At 35.8% G+C, this 20,314-nt stretch overlaps 1 protein-coding gene across 1 annotated transcript in view; it reads left to right on the forward strand.

The window, feature by feature from the left end:
- Nucleotides 1-861: 861 nt before the first annotated feature.
- LOC125242840 (collagen alpha-1(XXVIII) chain-like) overlaps nucleotides 862-20,314 on the forward strand; it is a 34,540-nt gene continuing 15,087 nt past the window's right edge. Inside the window, exons 1-22 of the mRNA XM_048151835.1 lie at nucleotides 862-1,022; nucleotides 1,490-1,626; nucleotides 5,886-6,451; nucleotides 9,438-9,458; nucleotides 11,005-11,064; nucleotides 11,142-11,195; nucleotides 11,282-11,326; nucleotides 11,415-11,441; nucleotides 11,565-11,609; nucleotides 11,696-11,740; nucleotides 14,885-14,938; nucleotides 15,448-15,516; nucleotides 16,730-16,798; nucleotides 16,886-16,954; nucleotides 17,528-17,596; nucleotides 17,681-17,749; nucleotides 17,998-18,066; nucleotides 18,597-18,665; nucleotides 18,759-18,830; nucleotides 18,925-18,993; nucleotides 19,072-19,143; nucleotides 19,248-19,316. Of these exons, the coding sequence (XP_048007792.1) occupies nucleotides 1,497-1,626; nucleotides 5,886-6,451; nucleotides 9,438-9,458; nucleotides 11,005-11,064; nucleotides 11,142-11,195; nucleotides 11,282-11,326; nucleotides 11,415-11,441; nucleotides 11,565-11,609; nucleotides 11,696-11,740; nucleotides 14,885-14,938; nucleotides 15,448-15,516; nucleotides 16,730-16,798; nucleotides 16,886-16,954; nucleotides 17,528-17,596; nucleotides 17,681-17,749; nucleotides 17,998-18,066; nucleotides 18,597-18,665; nucleotides 18,759-18,830; nucleotides 18,925-18,993; nucleotides 19,072-19,143; nucleotides 19,248-19,316 (1,812 nt within the window). The 5' untranslated portion in view covers nucleotides 862-1,022; nucleotides 1,490-1,496. The remainder of the gene's footprint in view (nucleotides 1,023-1,489; nucleotides 1,627-5,885; nucleotides 6,452-9,437; nucleotides 9,459-11,004; nucleotides 11,065-11,141; nucleotides 11,196-11,281; nucleotides 11,327-11,414; nucleotides 11,442-11,564; nucleotides 11,610-11,695; nucleotides 11,741-14,884; nucleotides 14,939-15,447; nucleotides 15,517-16,729; nucleotides 16,799-16,885; nucleotides 16,955-17,527; nucleotides 17,597-17,680; nucleotides 17,750-17,997; nucleotides 18,067-18,596; nucleotides 18,666-18,758; nucleotides 18,831-18,924; nucleotides 18,994-19,071; nucleotides 19,144-19,247; nucleotides 19,317-20,314) is intronic.

Raw genomic sequence — 20,314 nt, forward strand, 5'->3', positions numbered from 1 at the left:
TTGTTCTTAGAATGTTTATTCTGTAGTTGTAGAGAGCCTATGTTATAGCTAGTATTTCATGCACACCACATGAGATGAGGTCCCTTTAAAATAAAATAAAAAAATAAATAAATAAAAAATAAACCTCATTTTTGTGTTCCACAAAAAAAAAAAAAAAAAAAAAAGCAAACAGGTTTGGAACTATATCAATAATTAGTGAATTCGAACTATCCCTTTAAAAGTCTAAGAATCCTTGAAATGAGTCAGATCTCAGGAGGTTCCTGCATGTTTTCCAGATTTCAGGGGCGCTGTTTATATGAATTTTTGTCAAGGAATCAGAAACTTTTGGGGAAAATGTTATTGTCCTCCAAACAATCTCTCAGCATTCATCTCAAAAACAGATCTAAACAGCAGAAAATAGTGGAGAGCTTAATTCCCGTTTAACACCAGTTCACAAAAAATCAAATTATCTTCTTCAGAGAGCTACAAAATGAGCTCTATGCAAAACAGAGTATTTATTCAGTAAAATCATACATATTTGTCACGGAACAAAGATTTTCAAAGTTGATTGTATAGCAAATGAACAGATTATCATAAGGCCTCTTTTCCTTCTATCATATAATGTACATTTTCCGGTTCATCTTCATCCACCTTGGTCTTCCTCAACATCCCATAATATGCCCAATATTTTTTAAATGGAAACATTTTATCTGACTCCCTGAGACTTTTCCCAGGCATACTGATCGGGACTGAAGAAAGAGACATTATTCACAAGTTGTTTCTCATAGCAACTTTGTAGAGTAACTTGAAACATCTGAGAGAGAATGAAATAAAAATGGTGATATATCTGAGTCTTCTTCTAAGTGTGTGACGGAAAGAGGCGGCCAGTGTGTGTGTGTGTGTGTGTGTGTGTGTGTGCTCAGTCAGGCATCAGATTGTTGGGTCTGTGATATTGAGCTGATGTTCAGTGCACAACTGGAGTCAGTACAGAAAGTGTTCCACACAGGAGACATGTGGATACTCTCTATTGCATAAAAGGCAAGGTAAGCACTTTATCCTTTCTTCATATTATTGTTCTGATATTTGTTTTTGTTTAAAACATTTCAGCATTAAATGACAAAAATGAACATAAAATGTATCATTAATGTTAAAAATAGTCTACTATTGAACACATTTAACATTATTGCATGATGTATTTGTGGCTTTGATTTGTTTAAAATGTGTTTTGATGCATAAGCTCGGATTCATTACACTTGATTCATTATACATTATTACTTGTTTAGAAATATCCTAGGATCATGTTCAGCTGTGTTTGAACATAAAAAAGTGTGTATTCAAACAACAAGAAAGGGACATTGCCCATTCTGTACATTTATGTTTTAGCCACTTGTGTTGGTCTTTGCATGCAATGCAAATGTAATGTAATGCAAGCAATAAATATGCACCATAAACACATTTTTAAGATGCACAGAAGGTCTGAAAGATTTTTTTTAAATTATTATTACTTAAGGTTGGACATGAATGAAAGCATGGCCAAAGTGTGTTTTCTGTGCCTGTTGCTTTGGCTGCTTGTACCTGCGGCCAGATGCCAGAACAGAAGACAGTCTGGAGAAACACTGAACAACCTCTCCACAAAACTGGACAATGGTAAATGCATTAGTGTTTTCTTCAGCACAGCATTTATTGTGTTGACTTCGTCTTGCATGTACAAAAGTGAAAGTTATATATCTTTATTTAGTTGTTTCTCCAAGACAGCAATAAGATTAAATGGAGACTGTTCTGTGTGGGTCCAGAAGTTCATTAATTTTTCACTCAAAATTGTTATGCAGATAATAGGCTTTAATTTGTATTAAAAATGTTTAGATTCAAGTAGAAAACAGGCCAAATAAAATCATTTTCACTAGTGCTCTCAGGAGTTTGGACCCTATCACTTTAAAAAAGCCCCATGTATCATATTTGATTCACAAATTTCTAAGTTCTCTAAATTATCAGCATGATCAAAAGTGCTGAAACACATGTTGCACACAATCTACTTGCCTTGTCGCTGAATGATAGTTTATGGAAACCCGTTTCCGCCACAGTAAAGTAAAAAAAAATATGATTCTTTAAGTCATAATATTGAGAAACTTTCTCATAATAATGACTTAGTATCTCATCATATTGAGAAACTTTCTCGTAATAATGACTTAGTTTCTCATAATAATGTGAAACTTTCTCATAATAATGACTTCGTTTTCCATAATAATGAGAAACTTCTACGCATGCGCAGAGCAGCGGAGCAGAAGGGCGTGGCACGCTAGCGACATCAGCTGGTCAAAGTCTCATAAATGCGAGAACAGCAAACATGGCACATTATGCAAAACAGTTGCTTTCGTTAAAGTAATCTACAAAGTGCAGTCTATCTATAGTATCATTAAATAACATCAGTTATTATAAATTATCAATATCTTCAATACATTTCCATGCGCACGAATGCAAAGTGGTTTCTGTGGTAACGGTGGAAACTGCTGCATGAACGCGACGGTTTACAAAACTATCAGATTAACGAAGGAATATGACATTTATTCGTTAAATTTAAGTGCAACGTCTTCATAAAATGTGTGGGTTTATGTGTTAGCTTTAACACGTATTTCGCGGATGAGTCTAGACTATTTGATGTGCAGGTTTACCTAGACATAGCCGCTAAAGCTTTTCTAATATAAACCGGGTCCTAAAGCACTTGCCCAGTCATAAGCCTTCATTCCAGCTATATTCCTACAGAAAACACCTTTTAACATGTTTATGACTCATTAGAATATATGCAAAAGACAGCTTTCCAGGTGAAGCGTTCTTTAACAGAGTTGGATATGTAGGTGTGTGTTGTTAGCCTTTCATTCATCTATCTGTTTGAAATCCATGGATCACCACTCTGTGTTTCTGCTTATTCATACACAAAAATACAAATGAATGTTACAAATGAATAAACGACTATATCCCGTCTCATATAGGCTACTGATAATTTATCAATAATGTTATATGATATTATAGATTACACTTTTGCAGAACGTGCCATGGTTGCGGAGTTCTCGCATTTGACCAGCGGATGTCGCTAGCGTGTCACTGCTCCGCTACTTTGCGCATGCGTAGAAGTTTCTTATTATTATGAGATACTAAGTCATAATTACAAGAAAGGTTCTCATTATTATGAGAAACTAAGTCATAATTACGAGAAAGTTTCTCATTATTACGAGATACTAATTCATAATTACGAGAAAGTTTCATTATTATGAGAAACTAAGTCAAAATTACGAGAAAGTTTCTCATTATTACGAGAAGCTAAGTCATAATTATGAGAAAGTTTCTCATTATTACGAGAAGCTAATAGGCCTACATAATTACTAGAAAGTTTCACATTATTACGAGAAGCTAAGTCATAAGTACGAGAAAGTTTCTCATTATTACGAGATGCTAATTCATAATTACGAGAAAGTTTCTCATTATTACGAGATGCTAATTCATAATTACGAGAACGTTTCTCATTGTTACGAGATGCTAATTCATAATTACCAGAAAGTTTCTCATTGTTACGAGATGCTAATTCATAATTACCAGAAAGTTTCTCATTGTTACGAGATGCTAATTCATAATTACCAGAAAGTTTCTCATTGTTACGAGATGCTAATTCATAATTACCAGAAAGTTTCTCAATATAATGAGATACTAAGTCATAATTATGAGAAACTTTCTCATTATTATGTCTTAAAGAATTATATTTTTTTACTCAATTGTGGCGGAAACAGGCTTCCATAGGGATAGTTTATACCTTTTAGCAAGTAAACATCCTTTATCATTGTAAAAGCGTCCCCTGATCAGCTTGATGTTCATGTGTCTTTTTCCTGTGAAATCTTTACTGATTTTTATAAATTAAATGTAAGAATAACTTTTATATTCATAATATTTCAAGATAAACACTTAAAGCAACTTAGGTTTACTTGACTATTCATGTCATTTTGTAGAAAAATATCAAATATCAGCAAATATCAGGCTTTTGAGAAACATTTATTTAACTCTCAATCACCATTTTGCATTGCATTATACGTTTTGCCCCCACAATAAAAACTACAGAGCTTTGAAAACTAAGCAATGAAATATCATCTTATAAATCTCACTGATTTACATTACAAGCTATCAAATTACATATTACTTTTTGGCCATTTAAATATCAGCATCTGCTCCAAATTGCATATTTTTGCTCAGTTTGTGTCTTTGAATAAAACTGGTGTTTTTTTTCTTCCTAGAGAATGAGCTCAATAATCTCATACTAGGGATGGTTGTAACATTTTTGACATTTCTGTATCTTGGCATTCTTTAAAGCCTGCGTGTTCAAAATGTGATTCAAACAAGTGTCAGCTATTAAATGACAGCTGTTATCTTTGCAGCACAAACAGAAAATGTGTGGTTTAGTTTCAAACATGAGGAGTGAAATTCACCGCATAGTCCGGGTTAGATGGGGTTGTATTATCATTGTACATTGTATTATCCAACAGGGTGATATGTGACATTATGAAATAAGGATTATGATAAAAAAATATATATATATATTTTGACAGCTTTTTATTCAACACAGACTTCTTAACATAATTGCTGTGTGTGCATGATGTGTGTAACAAAAATGAATAAAATGAGCAAATACTGCAGGACAGTGGCCCTCCAGGACCGAGTTTGGACACCCCTGACCTAGGCATACTGAAATTCAAAGAAAACATATAAATACAACTAAACATTTACTTGGGACAGGTTGTAGTATGCTTCGTTGATGTTATAACTAACCCAGAGTCTTGTAGCCATGAACTAGCTCACCTTACAGCTAACAGACAAAACACTAACAACTTGCATTAAAAAAAATATGTACATAAACACACAATTAACATAATTTAACTTTGACGAGTTTAACTACAAAGCCGGAATTGCCATAAAAATAAATGTTAAAGGTTTTTAAAAAGTTACTTTCTTTTATCAAAATTAGTTTTTCTGCTCTAAAATCTGCTGTCTGCCACAGGGCTCTACTTTCTCACATGTGGAATAAAGACTAGCATGTGTGAAGTGAATCAGGTGATTTGTAACTTGTTCCTGATTGGAGAAATTGGAAGTGTTACAATTAACCCATGTTACAACCATCCCTGTTCTCCCCCTTTATGAGCCATAAATGCCTGATGCATCAAATATGATACTCAACAAAAAAAAAAAAACATATGCACTTTATTTTGGATTTTGTCTAAAAAGGTTCAATATACTATGGAAGATTGTTTCTGCCAAGGAATAAAACAATTTAAAAGGTAATTGCGACTTTTTCTCTCACAATTCTGACTTTTATTTTCGCAATTCTGACTTTATAACTCGCAATTGCGAGAAAAAAGTCAGAAATGTGATATAAAAAGTCGCATACCTTTTTTTATTCAGTAGTGGAAACAAGCTTTCACAATAAACTGTTCCATAAAAATATATATATATTTCTGACTATTATTTCATATGTAAGGCTATAATGGGTTAAAAATAAAGGTTCCAAAAGGCAGTTTTCCCAGTGATGCCACAGAAGAACCATTTTCTCACAGAGCCTTTCGGTGAACAGTTTTTAAAGAACTTTTTTTTTTTTGTCAGTATGAACTACATTTTAATAATATAAAGAATCTTTTCCACTATAAAGAAACTTTTTTGTAACTGAAAGGCTCCAAAGGATCCCTCGATGCCATTAAAGGGATATTTCACAGAAAAATGAAAATTCTGTCATCATTTACTCATCCTCAAATTGTTCCAAACCTGTATAAATGTCTTTGTTCTGCTCTACACACAAGATATTTGGAGGAATGTTTGTAACCAAGCAGATCTGTAAGAGATGTGTAAAGAGTTTATGGCTTCTTTCATTTCAGAGTTAGAATGTCAACTAGAGATCGCATTCATCCTGGACAGCTCAGAGAGTGCGAAGAGCTTTTTGTTTGATCAACAGAAAGCATTCGTGCGCTCCTTCAGCAGGCAGGTGGTGCAGATGCAGGTGTCTGACTGGCATCTGAAGACTCGTTTGGCGCTCATCTACTACAGCAGCTCAGTGCATATTGACCAACGCTTCAGGGACTGGCAGGACCTTGACGTGTTTCTGAGCAGATTGACAGATGCCATCTACATCGGTCATGGAACATATACGACATATGCCATATCCAACGCCACTCAGCTCTTCACCAGCGAGACCAAGGAGCAGAGTGTTCGGGTGGCTCTGCTCATGACCGACGGCAGCGATCATCCGCGGAATCCTGACATCATGAGGGCGGTCAACGAGGCCAAAGGCCACAACGTTAAGATCTTCACAATAAGCTTATCATACCTGGCAAAGAACAACGTGAACAGTGCCAAACTACGGGACATAGCGAGCAGTCCAGCCCAGCAGTACTCCCACAGCCTCACTGACCCCAAACTGAAAGAACGGCTCCTGCAGCAGCTCGTGAGGCATTCAATTCATCTGTCAGTCTCGTTAGATTTAGCAAGATCAGACATCATAATTATTAATAATCATCATCATATTATAAGAAAAATGGTAACACTTTACACAGTTAACTACATTAGTTAAAAATGAACTAATAATGAACTGCACTTATACAGCATTTATTAATCTTTGTTAATGTTAATTTCAACATTTACTAATACATTCTTAAAATCTTGTTAACATTAGTTAATGCACTGTGAACTAACATGAACAAACAATGAACAACTGTATTTTCATTAACTAACGTTAACGAAGATTGGTACATACAGTAACAAATGTATTGCTCATGGTTAGTTCATGTTAGTTAATACATTATTGTTTAACTAATGAACCTTATTGTAAAGTGTTACCAAAAAAAATGATAGATTAAAAATTGTAAGTGAAAGATGCATACAAATAGCACAATTAAAGGGATAGTTCACCCAAAAATGAAAATTTGATGTTTATCTGCTTACCCCCAGGGCATCCAAGATGTAGGTGACTTTGTTTCTGCAGTAGAACACAAATGATGATTTTTAACTCCAACCGTTATGTCAGTCGTATAATGCATGGCAATGGGAACTTCGTCTATAAGAGTCAAAAAAACATGCACAGACAAATCCAAATTAAACCCTGCGGCTCGTGACGACACATTGATGTCCTAAGACACGAAATGATCGGTTTGTGCGAGAAACCGAACTGTATTTATATCATTTTTTACCTCTAAAACATGTCCAACTGCCTTCAGCATTCGCTTAGTGAGGTCTGATCGCGCTCTGACAATGGCAGTGATGTCTAGCACTCATTGAAGCAAAGCGCGAGACATCACTTCCATCATCAGAACGTGTTTTCTGACCTCACCAACTGGATGTGGAGGGCAGTTGCAGTGGTGTTTTAGAGGTAAAAATGATATAAATACTGTATGGTTTCTCACACAAACCGGTCGTTTCGTGTCTTAGGACGTCAATGTGTCGTCACAAGCCGCAGGCTTCAGTTACTATTAAGATACATCAGCATTTTGCATTTTGAATCAAATTAAATCATGATTCCATGGGCTTCAGTGCAAACACATAAAATCACCTTGTGCAACAGAACAAAGTATGAAAATATTATTATAATTAATTATTATTATTTATTTATTTTTTTATATTTATATATATTGTGCCTAATAACACCATTTAGCTGTTTATTTTTATGGTCTTATTGCTTTTATAAAACGGTTGGTCCATAAAAGTATTTATTTTAATTAGGTCACAGGTGTTAGTTTGTAGAGTAATTTACAACAGCTTCGAACGCGGCTCAGCCAATCAGAATCAGGTACCGGAACTATATTTAACCATATATTACTAACAATTAGTAATATATTTTTTTATTTCAATTTTATTTTGATCAGACTTCGACTTAGAAAAGAGGGAAATGTTAAAACAGACAACAACAACAACAAACTCAGTAAATTATTTTAATACTGTGAAGTAAGGAATTTTGCATTCTCGAACACATACTTTTAATAAAGTAAATGATGACACATTAAAAATAAAAATGCATTTGGGAAAACAGTTTGTCAATGATTTACTATTTTACTTTTCAATTAGCATACTACCAGGTAATGCTAATTAGTATGTGATCTTTGCTCATGGTCACTCAGTTCTGGTTTCAATGCACTGCATGGTTCACTGTACATTTAAAACCATGTAAATTAAAAAAACATATTAAATAGAGTTTTGGATAATTCTAATTCTAAATTATGAATTGCCATGTTTGAAGCTGATGTAAAATGCTGACACCTGTGACTTGGGTCAATAAGAAATCACCTAGCAACTACCCAGAATACTTAACCAATATTCTAATTAGTGCTGTCAAATCGATTTTGTCACTCCATGATTCCCTCCTCTGGCCATCAGAGGGCTCCCTTACCTGAATATTGACCCTTACACATACACACTACATTTCCCATCAGCCCCATACCTGGCATTACTTTGCTCAGCTGCAGCTCATTCACTGGCCTATATAAACAGATTTTTCACCATTTCTCTTTGCGAGGTCTTGTATTACAACGGTTTGCATTTCTGAGCGTTTATTCCTGTATTGCCTGCCTGTTGTGACCCAGTTTGCTCCCCGTTTATGATTCTCTGCTGCCTGCCTTTTGGACTATTTGCTTTGTTTCTGATCTGCGATTGTTCTCCGCCTGCCCTGATCTACTGCCTGTTTATCAACCACGACTGTGTCTGCTCTCCGTTACTGTGTTTGCTGGTGTCTGACCATTGCCTGTTTGACCACGATTCTAATAAAAGCCTGTTTATGGATCCCACTTCGAGTGACGCCTCGTTACAGATTTATTGCAATTAATCGCATCTAACATAAAAGTTTGTGTTTACATAATATATGTGTGTATTATATATATTATATGTGTTTATATATACAGTATACACATATATATAAATATAATAATACACACACATATATTATGTAAGAACTTTTATGTTAGTTACGATTAATTGCGATAAATCGATTTGACTCTAATGCACGTGGGATGCAACATGCTAATAATTGCTCAAAACATCAAATGCAAAAAAACCTGCCACTCACACTTTTCTATTTCTGCACAACAAAATTTCTTTTCTTTTTTACAGCCTAGCTGTTATTTTGGGTCAGAAAATGGATGCTCTAAAAGTTTCTATTTGTGAGGGTTTGAGATCCAAATACAGTAACTAGTGTATGGTCTGCTATCCTGAAGTGTGGTTCACACATCAGTGGGTGAATCAAATCTGTGTGTGAGGGATTTTCCATATGAACACAGAAGAAAGGGTCTGCCGCTCACGAAATGTCAAGCACTGTCTGTGATCACACAATACGGGTCTCTTAGAAATGCATAATTAAGCTTCCCACATAATAAATTGGACTTGTTTTGGTACTGTCATAGATTTGTGTCCTAATTCTTATTTCTCTTTTCATTTTTCCCCCCTAGGAAATAATCGCAAAGAATGAAGTAAGTACTGAACCATCAAAAAGAGTGGCCCTCAAAGTATTCAGACACTTTAGTCATAAAATGTCTGAATGTCATTGCATTACAGCAAAACTACTATAAGTATATCCAACTTTACCCAGATACAGTACACTTATGTAAACAACAAATACTATATAGCACATCTCAGCTGCATGATTGTTTATATTGACGCAAAAATGTAAATAATATTTAAAATCATACAGATCTACATAAAGATGGATATATATTGTATCCAACTTTCTCCGCATACATGCAGTAAACTCGAGGCACTTACTCAAAGCCATATATACAATATAGCAAATCTCAACCGCCTGATTTTTTTTGTCTCAAAATGTAAATATGTTATTGCCCAGCTCTTTATATAAAGTTATATACACACAGGTTGGACAATGAAACTAAAACACCTGGGTTTAGACCACAATAATTTATTAGTATGGTGTAGAGCCTCCTTTCGTGGCCAATACAGCATCAATTCATCTTGGGAATGACAGATACTGTACAAGTCCTTCAGTGGCCAGAGGGATTTTGAGCTATTCCTCTTCCAGAACAGAGTCTAGGTCACTGTGTGATGCTGGTGGAGGAAAATGTTTTCTGACTTGCTTTTCCAATATACTCCGAAGTGGCTTAGAAATATTTAGATCTGGTGACTGTGCAGGCCATGGGAGATGTTCAACTTCACATTCATGTTCATCAAGGCATTCTATCTTGCTGTGTGTATTGGTGTATTATCATTCTGATACACGGCGCTCCCTTCAGGGTACAAAGACAGTGAAGGTGGACTCATCAGAGAACAATATGTTTCACATTGTTCACAGCCCAAAATTTGCACTGTTTCCACCAATGAAACCAACATTTGGCATTGGCACGAGTGACCAAAGATTTGGCATAGCAGCCTGGCCATGAATATTGACTCTGTGGAGCTCCAGATGAACAGTTTTGGTGGAAACAGGAGGTGCGCATTTAATTCTGCAGCTGTGGTTTTATGTTTTTTGGATACAATCCGGGTTAGTACCTGGACATCCCTTTCAGACAGCTTCCTCTTGCGTTGACAGTTACTCCTGTTGAATGTTTTTCATCCGACAGTACATGGTGGTATGCTGACATTACCCTGGATACCATAGCTCTCGATACACCAAAATGACTTGCTGTCCTGTTCACAAATGAGCCAGTGAGACATGCACCATTAGTTGGTCCTCTTTTGATCTCTGATATGTCTCCCATTATGTTGTGTGAATTGCAATATTTTATGTACAGCTGTGCTATTGCTCTGCTAATTCAACCTTCACACCTTACTCTTACTGATGGAATGTAAAATCAATGAAGATTGGCCATGAAGCCGCGCATATATAGATGTGAAACCTCCAAAACTATAATGGCCAGTGTTTCAGTTTCATTGTCCAACCCTGTATAAATGTCCCCAACTTTATTCAAAGCATATCCACTCTCAAAGCATTTCACACCAAAAATGATTACTCAATGTGAACAATGCTGATTGCAAACTACCTGTTGGTTGTATTTCTCTTGTCAGTGCCCACGACCACCGGTGTGTATGTGTGAGAAAGGTGAACAGGGTCCTCCAGGAGCTCCTGTGAGTATCACTCGCATGGAATTGAGGCCATTTTCAATCACTGGTGTAATTTATGAGGAAAACTCTATTTTGTTTAGGGTAAAAAAGGAGATCAAGGTTATGAAGGATCGCCTGGTCAAAAAGGCTCAAGGGTGAGAGTGAAAACAATTACCATATTTGTTTAAAGGAATTATGATGATTAGATCTGTAGTTTATTGTTGTTGACTCATTGGTACAGGGGGAAACAGGAGCACCTGGTCTTCCAGGAATCAACGGTCCAGAGGTACATCACATCTTCATATGGTCAATTTATACATTTTGTCTTACTACTGACTCTCTGACTAACACTGTTCCTGGTTCCTCATCCACAGGGAAGACCTGGGTTCAAAGGTGATAAGGTGAAACATCCTAGTTTTATCATCTGCATATGCATTTGGGTTATTGCAAATAATTGGTTAATATTTACATGTATTGTCCTAAGTATATATACACAATAACTAAAGTCTTGAGTCATGTTTTAGGGGGTTCAAGGTAATTGTGGACCACCAGGGCAAAAGGGACATAAGGTAAGTCTTCTCTACTGTTGTACAGTTTACTATTGTTCTGAAATATGTCACATATGATTAATTTAATTGTATGTTTCATTTCACAGGGCGCTGAAGGGCCTCGAGGACTGAGGGGCCCCAGAGGAGAGCAGGCACAGTATAAATAGTTACCTCTTTACATGACATATTATATGCCACATTTCAGGTTTCAACTGAATTCATGATGCATAACAGTAACTGTATTTTCATTCTTTATCACTTGATGATAATTATTTAATAACTGATTATTTCATTTGATTCTGTGAATAATCTGTATATGAGTCTTAAGTAGGCCTAAACATTGTGTATATTCATGTATGGTTGCAGAGAGAGCTCAACGAGCTGCAACTGAAGAAAACACATGCAAATTTAAAAAAAAAAAAAACAGTTTCACAACACATGTGCTGTAAATACTCAGAACGCAACCAAATACAGAAATGATCTACAAATACTCACAGTGCAACCAAATACAGAAACGCGCTGCAAATACTCACAATGCAACCAAATACAGTAAGATGCTGCAAATACTCACAAAGCAACCAAATACAGAAGCCCGTTGCAAACACTCACACCGCAACCAAATACAGAAACATGATGCAAATACTCACAACGCAACCAAATACAGAAACACGCTGCAAATACTAACAACGCCCAAATACAGTAGGCCTAAAGATTGTGTATATTCCTTTATGCATGGTTGCCGAGAGAGCTCAACGCGCTGCAACTGAAGAAAACACATGCAAATAGAAAAAACACCAGCAAATTAAAAACAAAAACTGTTTGACAACACATGTGCTGCAAATACTCAGAACGCAACCAAGTACAGAAATGATCTACAAATACTCACAGTGCAACCAAATACAGAAACGCGCTGCAAATACTCACAATGCAACCAAATACAGTAAGATGCTGCAAATACTCACAAAGCAACCAAATACAGAAGCCCGTTGCAAACACTCACACCGCAACCAAATACAGAAACATGATGCAAATACTCACAACACAACCAAATACAGAAACACGCTGCAAATACTCACAACGCAACCAAATACAGAAACACGCTGCAAATACTAACAACGCCCAAATACAGTAGGCCTAAAGATTGTGTATATTCCTTTATGCATGGTTGCCGAGAGAGCTCAACGCGCTGCAACTGAAGAAAACACATGCAAACAGAAAAAACACCAGCAAATTAAGAAAAGTTTGACAATACATGTGCTGCAAATACTCACAACACAACCAATACAGAAACCCGCTGCAAATACTCACAATGCAACCAAATACAGAAAAGCACTGCAAATACTCACAACGCAACCAAATACAGACACCCTCTACAAATACTCACAAAGCAACTAAATACAGAAACCTGCAGCGAATACTCACAACACAACCAAATACAGAGAAACACTGCAAATATTCACAACACAACCAAATACAGAAACCCGCTGCAAATTTTTTTTGCCCGTTTTTTCTATTTGCATGTGTTTTGTTCAGTTGCAGCCCATTAATCTCTCTGGCAGCGTGTTCAGTTCTCTTGACCACCGTATGCATAATTTACAAAAAAGTAGAACATTTCTTCTAATTAGATTTTCACTCACAGAGATGTTTGGAAAAACTGAATTCTTAAAAATTCTGTCAATTAATTATTTTATGAATTAATAAAATTATACATGGAACTCATACACACTTAAATTTTATAAATACTTTTTTCATTAATTTATGTACTTATGAATACACATCATGAATAGTTGTGTGATCTTATTCATCTTAGCCAGTAAAATATGTGTTAATTTCTCTGAAAATATGAAACAAATGATAATTGCATATTTCATCCATACATACCATTATATAACTATAAACACAATTAATAACATTTATATAGCAGTACTATAATGCTATTTTTGCTGCCACTATTTAAAAACATTTTTTTAACTTTTAACTTATAAAATGTAACTTTTCAAAGATGCAAAAAAAATACAAATGTAAAAAAAAAGAGGTGTGTATAATATCATAATTTAAGAAGTGAAAAAATAATTTGGTGAGAATAACAAATGTCATGCGACTAAAGAAACCAGTAGTACAGTATGCAGTTTTAAAAAGGCTGATCTTTTCATTTGAATACTGTGATTTGTTTCTCACTAAAAGTGACAGACAGACAGATAAATAGATTAAAAAAACTAAATGCATTAGTCTTATCATATGTTGGGCCCTATTTTAAGGGCCTATTTGAAGCACATGGCGCAGGTACATCTCCCATTCCTTTTAAAAGCCAGGTGTGCTTCCACCATGCCGGATTGCTATTTACATGGCGGAATATAGACACCCTCAACCTGACGAGTCAGTTTAAATACATGTGTATATTGCCACGATTGGTCAAATAATTAGCCATTTTCATTTGTCATTATTCGACGAATAATAATGCAATGACTATCCATTATGACATGTAGGTATTTTTATCTTTATGTACACAATAATAATCTTTTACATTGTAATCCTTTTATTTGCTGCTGCGCCTCCCTGTGTGTGTAACAAGCAGAGTGTACTCGTGGTGCATATTACTAACGCGTTCTTTAAATAACAAAATACTGCGCCATTGACTTTAGAGCAGGTTTTTGTTGGTCAGTGGCGCAATCGTTTTCAGTTGCCTCAAAATAGCAACATGCCAACAATGCACCTCAACACACCTTGTTTTCAGACCAGCACACCCACGGAGAAACAGATGGGCACGAGTGCATTTGCCATTTAAACAACATGGGCGCTGGACATGAAAATGATAGTAACTGTGTCGGGACTGAAACTAGCAAAAAACACTTGCGTTGCACCTGCCGTTGCATTGCGCCGGGTGTATGATAGGGCCCGTTGTCTCATCACATAAATGTGGTGATCATAGCAGGCCATGGCTGTTTCCCCGCTCTGCACTTATGGAATGCGATCGGCAGATCGCTCATAATCCTAAACTAATGTACACATGTAAAGCAGTGAATCCAAGCTTGCAGTATATTTTTCTTTTTCCGAGGGCGACTTTGTACAGTGGGATTAGTGAAGAGACGGAATAGCTCAGATTGACTGGGTCAGGTCCTTCAGAACCCACATTAGCACAGTTTAACAGGCATCTACATCTGCCTAAAAGTGCCATATCGACCTATGGCTTATAATAGGCATATGGCTGATTAATTGTTAAAAAAATGTAATGATTAAAAAAATAATGCATGAAAATGCAAGACCAATTTTAACATGTTTCTTCTTTATTTTACCAGGGTTTGAAAGGGCCTCCAGGAGACCAGGGGCATGAGGGTCAAGCAGGACCCAAAGTATGATCATATCATCCATTTCTTTGCCAGTGAAACGTCTGTAACTGATATTTTTGATATTTTAAATAGAGACAGATGTCTGGGTGGTAAAGAACTGACATTTTAGGGATGTTTCCATATCAGTTTAAATGCAGATTTTGCCTCATGTTTAATCAGGAAGTTTTAACAAAGAGTGCTTTGAAAATCTGACAAATATATAATAGCACATTCAAATGCAAAAAACCCCTAAACTGCTAGACACAAGGGGTGCTTTTATGCTCTGTAAATGTCATTTGGAACATACATGAGAGAATGCATTGGGTGATCAAAATGTGTACTGAACCCTTTCACCATACCTCACGCTAATAGTAGGATGTTGTTAATACTAAAAGTTGCATTGCGACATGCATCCAAGATTAATGAGGTTTATAGTATTGAACAGCAAATATATCATCTTTAAATCTATGTGAATTTTAAATTTATGTGGAGATGATGTCCAAATTAATCACTGACCTACATTTTACTCCTAGGGTGATCGAGGGCCGGTTGGTGCATCTGGTCCACCAGGAGATATTGGAATTGGATTCCCTGGTCCAAAGGTAAACTTTTCAGCTGGTTGTTCTCAATAAGACTTAGTTCATATTATACAAAAAAAAAAAAAAGTTTAAAGCAGTGGAAACATAAATCGTTCAAAAGTTTAGGGTCAGTAACCAGCTTTTAAAAAAGAAATTAATACTTTTATTCAGCAGATATGCATTAAATTGATCAAAAAGAACAGGGAAGACATTTATAATGATGCAAAGGATTTCTATTTCAAGTAAATGCAAAAGAATCCTGAAAATCCACAAAAATATGAAGCAGCACAACTGTTTTCAACATTGATAATAATAAGAAATGTTTCTTGAGCAGCAAATAAGTGTATTAGAATGATTTCTGAAAGATCATGTGACACTGAAGACTGGAGTAATGATGCTGAAAATTCAGCTTTAATCACAGGAATAAATTACATATTAAGATATATTTACATCAAAAACAGTTCTTTTAAATTGTAATAATATTTCAAAGTACTGCATTTTTGATCAAATAAATGCAGCCCTGGTGTAAGCATATAAGACACTTTTCAAAAACATTAAAAAATCTTACAAATCCCAAACTTTTGAACGGTAGTGTAATCATTACAGGCATTACTGTTGTTTCTATACAATCCCAGAGGAACATTTATCGTTCAGATGTTGCTCTTTCATAACTCAAGAGATTTAATGGGGTTTTCACTTGTTTCAATTAAGTATCAACACTCAAGTCTCAGATTTTAGACTACGTTTTGGATGTTTCTTCTAAAATTAGAGGAGAACGAAAAATGGAAACAAATAAGACAGTTATTGAACTATAGTACGATTTAGACTTTAATTAGAAATGTTTGAGTTTAATTGAAGATCTCTTACATTTAACTAAAGACTTAAGTGTCTTGGCACAGATTTGAGGGGACACATGTGAAATTACTGGTGACGGTGTCTCCAGAGGAAAATTAAAGTCTTCATTTGCTTTCGATTTAATCTCATTGCTGCCAAAAGATAAATGATTGAGATATATATAAAAGAGATCTCAATATATAAAAGAGGTCTCAATTGTGGTTTTTCTTTTCTATTGCTATTGGATGCTGTGATTTGGAGGCTTTAAATAAATAAGTTACAACAAGGTACTTTCCTGTTCCAGAGGTTTTAGTACTTTGATGTTCTTGTTCATCACAATGTAAACGCCTACATGCATGTATTTTATTCAATCTTATAGTTATTTGAGGTGTGATTGTTTTAGGGTGACAAAGGAAACCCAGGAAGACCAGGTCCTCTAGGTCAGGTTGGCATAGGTCAGCCAGGTCTACCTGTAAGTATAAACAGCCTCTTGTATGACTTTAAAACATGCATCTACTGTACAGATTATAATGAGATAATGATACATGCATCAATGAAGGGTCCTCCAGGTTTACCGGGATCACAGGGGAACCCAGGAGCTCCAGGTGAAGGACTTCCTGGCCCAAAGGTGAGCAGATACAGTTGCAGTTCCTGCTTCAGTTTTAGGTCATTCCCTTTTCAATTGGCTCTCTGACCTTTTCTGAAAGATAACTTTTGAAATTTACTCACCCTCGCATTGTTCCAAACCCCTAAGTCGTTGCTTCTTCTGTGAAAAACAAATGGAGATGTTTAGCAGGATGTCCTGTTGCTCTTTTCGATACAGTAAAAGTGAATGAATTTAGTTATGTCAGTAACATACACTCTTGAAAATAAAGGTTCCAAAATGGGGTTTTCACAGTGATGCCATAGAAGAACCATTTTGGGTCCCTCAAAGAACCTTTCAGAGAAGAGTTCTTAAAAGAACCATTTTTTTTTCTAGCCTGAAGAACATTAATAATCTAAAGAACCCTTTTTTCATTATAAAGAACCTTTGGGTAAAAGGAAAGATTCAATTGATGTTAAAGATTCTTCATAGAACCTTAGATTCCAATATACAACCTTTATTTATTTAAAATCATATGAAATTCCTCTTTGTAATTGTTTCCCTTGAATAAAGACATTGACATATCACTTTTTAATCTGTTTTGTGTTTGTGTCATAGGGTGACCGTGGCTATGTCGGCCCTACTGGCGGACGTGGACCCCCAGGTTATGGAGTCAAAGGTGAAAAGGTATGTTGCAGTTGTGTGAGATTTTAGTTGGCCATATAAATGGCCATTTTGCAATAAATTAAGCCCCTGTATCCATCCTCTTAGGGCAATGCGGGTCCTCCTGGATCATCTGGACCATTAGGAATGCCTGGCAGGGGAATTCAAGGAGAGAAAGTATTTTGTTATGTTATTTTTCTGTTTTTTATACCAATATTTATATGCTAGTTAAGGCAAGCTTCTCACATACATGCTTATAGTGTTAGTGATTTAAACAAATCCCTAACCCTAAGTAATAAACACTGTTTGTGCTATATTCATATACAATATGATTCCTCAAATCATGCAGCGTGTTGAGGAGTGTGCTATTATTTTTCAAAACAATTGGAAACATTTAATTGTCACCTTCATCTTAATATCTAAAGGGGATTCAGGGACCACCTGGTCTTCCTGGTCAAAAAGGGATTCCTGGGATAGGACTCATGGGTCCAAAGGTAAGACTGCACTTCTATACGAGAATTTTTTTTTTTTTTTTTTTTTTTTTTTAAGAAATTGAGTTTTATTCAGCAAGGATGCATTAAATTGATCAAAAGTGAGAGTAAAGATATTTTACATAACAAAAATTTTTATTTCAAATAAATGCTGTTCTTTTGATTCTTTGAAGAATCCTAAAAAAATTTATCATGATTTTTACAAAAAATATGAATTAACAAAACTGTGATAATAATCAGAAATATTTCTTGAGCAGCAAATCAGCATATTAGAATCATTTCTGAAGGATCATGTGACACTGAAGATTGGAGTATTAATAAATTACATGTTAAAATATATTCAAATAGAAAACAGTTATTTGAAATTTTAATATTTCACATTATTACTGTTTTTACTGTATTTTTGATCAAATAAATGCTGTCTTGGTGAGCAGAAGAGACTTCTGTCAAAAACAACAACAACAAAAAATATTACCAATTGCAAACTTTTGAGCGATATCTAAACACTGTGTTTTCGTTTTGTTTGCTCTCAGGGAGAACGGGGATTCCCTGGAGATCCTGGAGCCACTGGAGAAAGAGGAATTGGAGAACCAGGACCAAAAGTAGGTTGTAGTTTCAACTAAACTGTTAGACATGATCTGAAAGAACATATCAAATAATGAAATCGGAGTTGTGTTTATGGGTTGATGCTGTAGGGTGAACCTGGATTCCAAGGTTTACCAGGTGAACGAGGTGTACCAGGAGAAGATGGAGCCATGGGACCAAAGGTGCTCTTAATAGCATGTTAGTGATGGATAGCATTACATCCAAAGCATTCAGGCATATATTATAATACACTATATACTATCTTGTTGATTTTAGGGTGATTTAGGCCTGCCAGGGTCCAAAGGACAAGATGGAGCTCCTGGAAGAGGCCTACCAGGAGAGAAGGTGCCATGCCTACTAAAATTATATTAAGAATATATAGAGAGCAGTATGTGTTAAAGAGGTTGTATCTTCCTTCAATAGGGGGATCGAGGGGACAGGGGCTCCAGAGGCCAACCAGGACCACTGGGACCAGCTGGGCCAATAGGGGCAAAGGTGAAAACAACTCATTCATTCATCTTAACAAACACAAAATACTATGTCAAGAAAAGCCCTATGTCTCTGTCACTGCTGCTAACAGTGTCTTTCATTTAAAATAGGGAAACCCAGGAAATGTTGGACTTCCAGGTGTTCCTGGGCCTTCAGGAAGAGGCATACCAGGAGCTAAAGTACATTAAAGAATAGTTCCGGATTCAGCACAAGCTTTATCAATAAAATAAAAAGCAAAAATCATCACACTAGCTGGGTTTCCATTACAGATTTGCTCAAAACTTTTGCAGTATTTCTAAATGTCGATAAAAAACTATTGCGAAATTACGCCGTTTCTGTTAACCGATGTTTTACAACTTAAACTTAATTTTTTCCTACTGCATTAAGTCATTCCAAAAATCATGGCAACTGATGTTAGTAGGTTTAAGTATATCGCAGCCACTGCACTAGCCATTATTTTTAATCAAAGGAGATGAGAACATGTTATCCAAGCATTTATGGCGAGGAAAGACCCCTATACTAGGGAGCGGCCACATATGAGGTGTTTCTGGGCGTTTCTTCCTTATATCTGCTTTCCAGCATTCCCATTTCTTTTGTCATTTATGAGTTTAATAAAGAACTCTCATCTTCTGTCCAAACATACCACACCATCTTTAAAGAATGATCGACTTTTAGGTACGTCAGGTGACCTGTACATTTTTCTTTTTCGAATTGTCTGAAAAACCACCTCATGCAAGAGCAAAGAAGTTTTTGCGACATATGGGAGTTTTTGCAAAATTTACCTGATTCCATTGGGTGCATTTTCAATTCGCAATTTTAAATTGCGCAATTTGAAGGGTAATGGTAACGCAGTTAGTAAGACACTTACAATGGACGGTGAATGTGATTTCACCAAGTAGAACATGTTCCTGGATCAACATCCTTGTTGATCCTGGAGCAACATTTCAATCAACCAATGAGATTTGACAGGTTTACAGTTTATGTCAAGTTTATGCTTACAACAAGGGTTAGGTGCTTCTACATCAGTGTTATTCACCTATCATTTCCCTCTGACTTTAGGGATAAGTTAAGGGTAGGGTTAGGTTTAGGGGTAGGGATTGGGTTAGTACTGTTTTTGGACAGGAATGCTGTTCCAGGATCAAACGACTTTGATCCAGGAACAACATATCTTGGCAAA

The sequence above is a fragment of the Megalobrama amblycephala genome, linkage group LG13 (assembly GCF_018812025.1).
Source record: "Megalobrama amblycephala isolate DHTTF-2021 linkage group LG13, ASM1881202v1, whole genome shotgun sequence".
NCBI lineage: Eukaryota > Metazoa > Chordata > Actinopteri > Cypriniformes > Xenocyprididae > Megalobrama > Megalobrama amblycephala.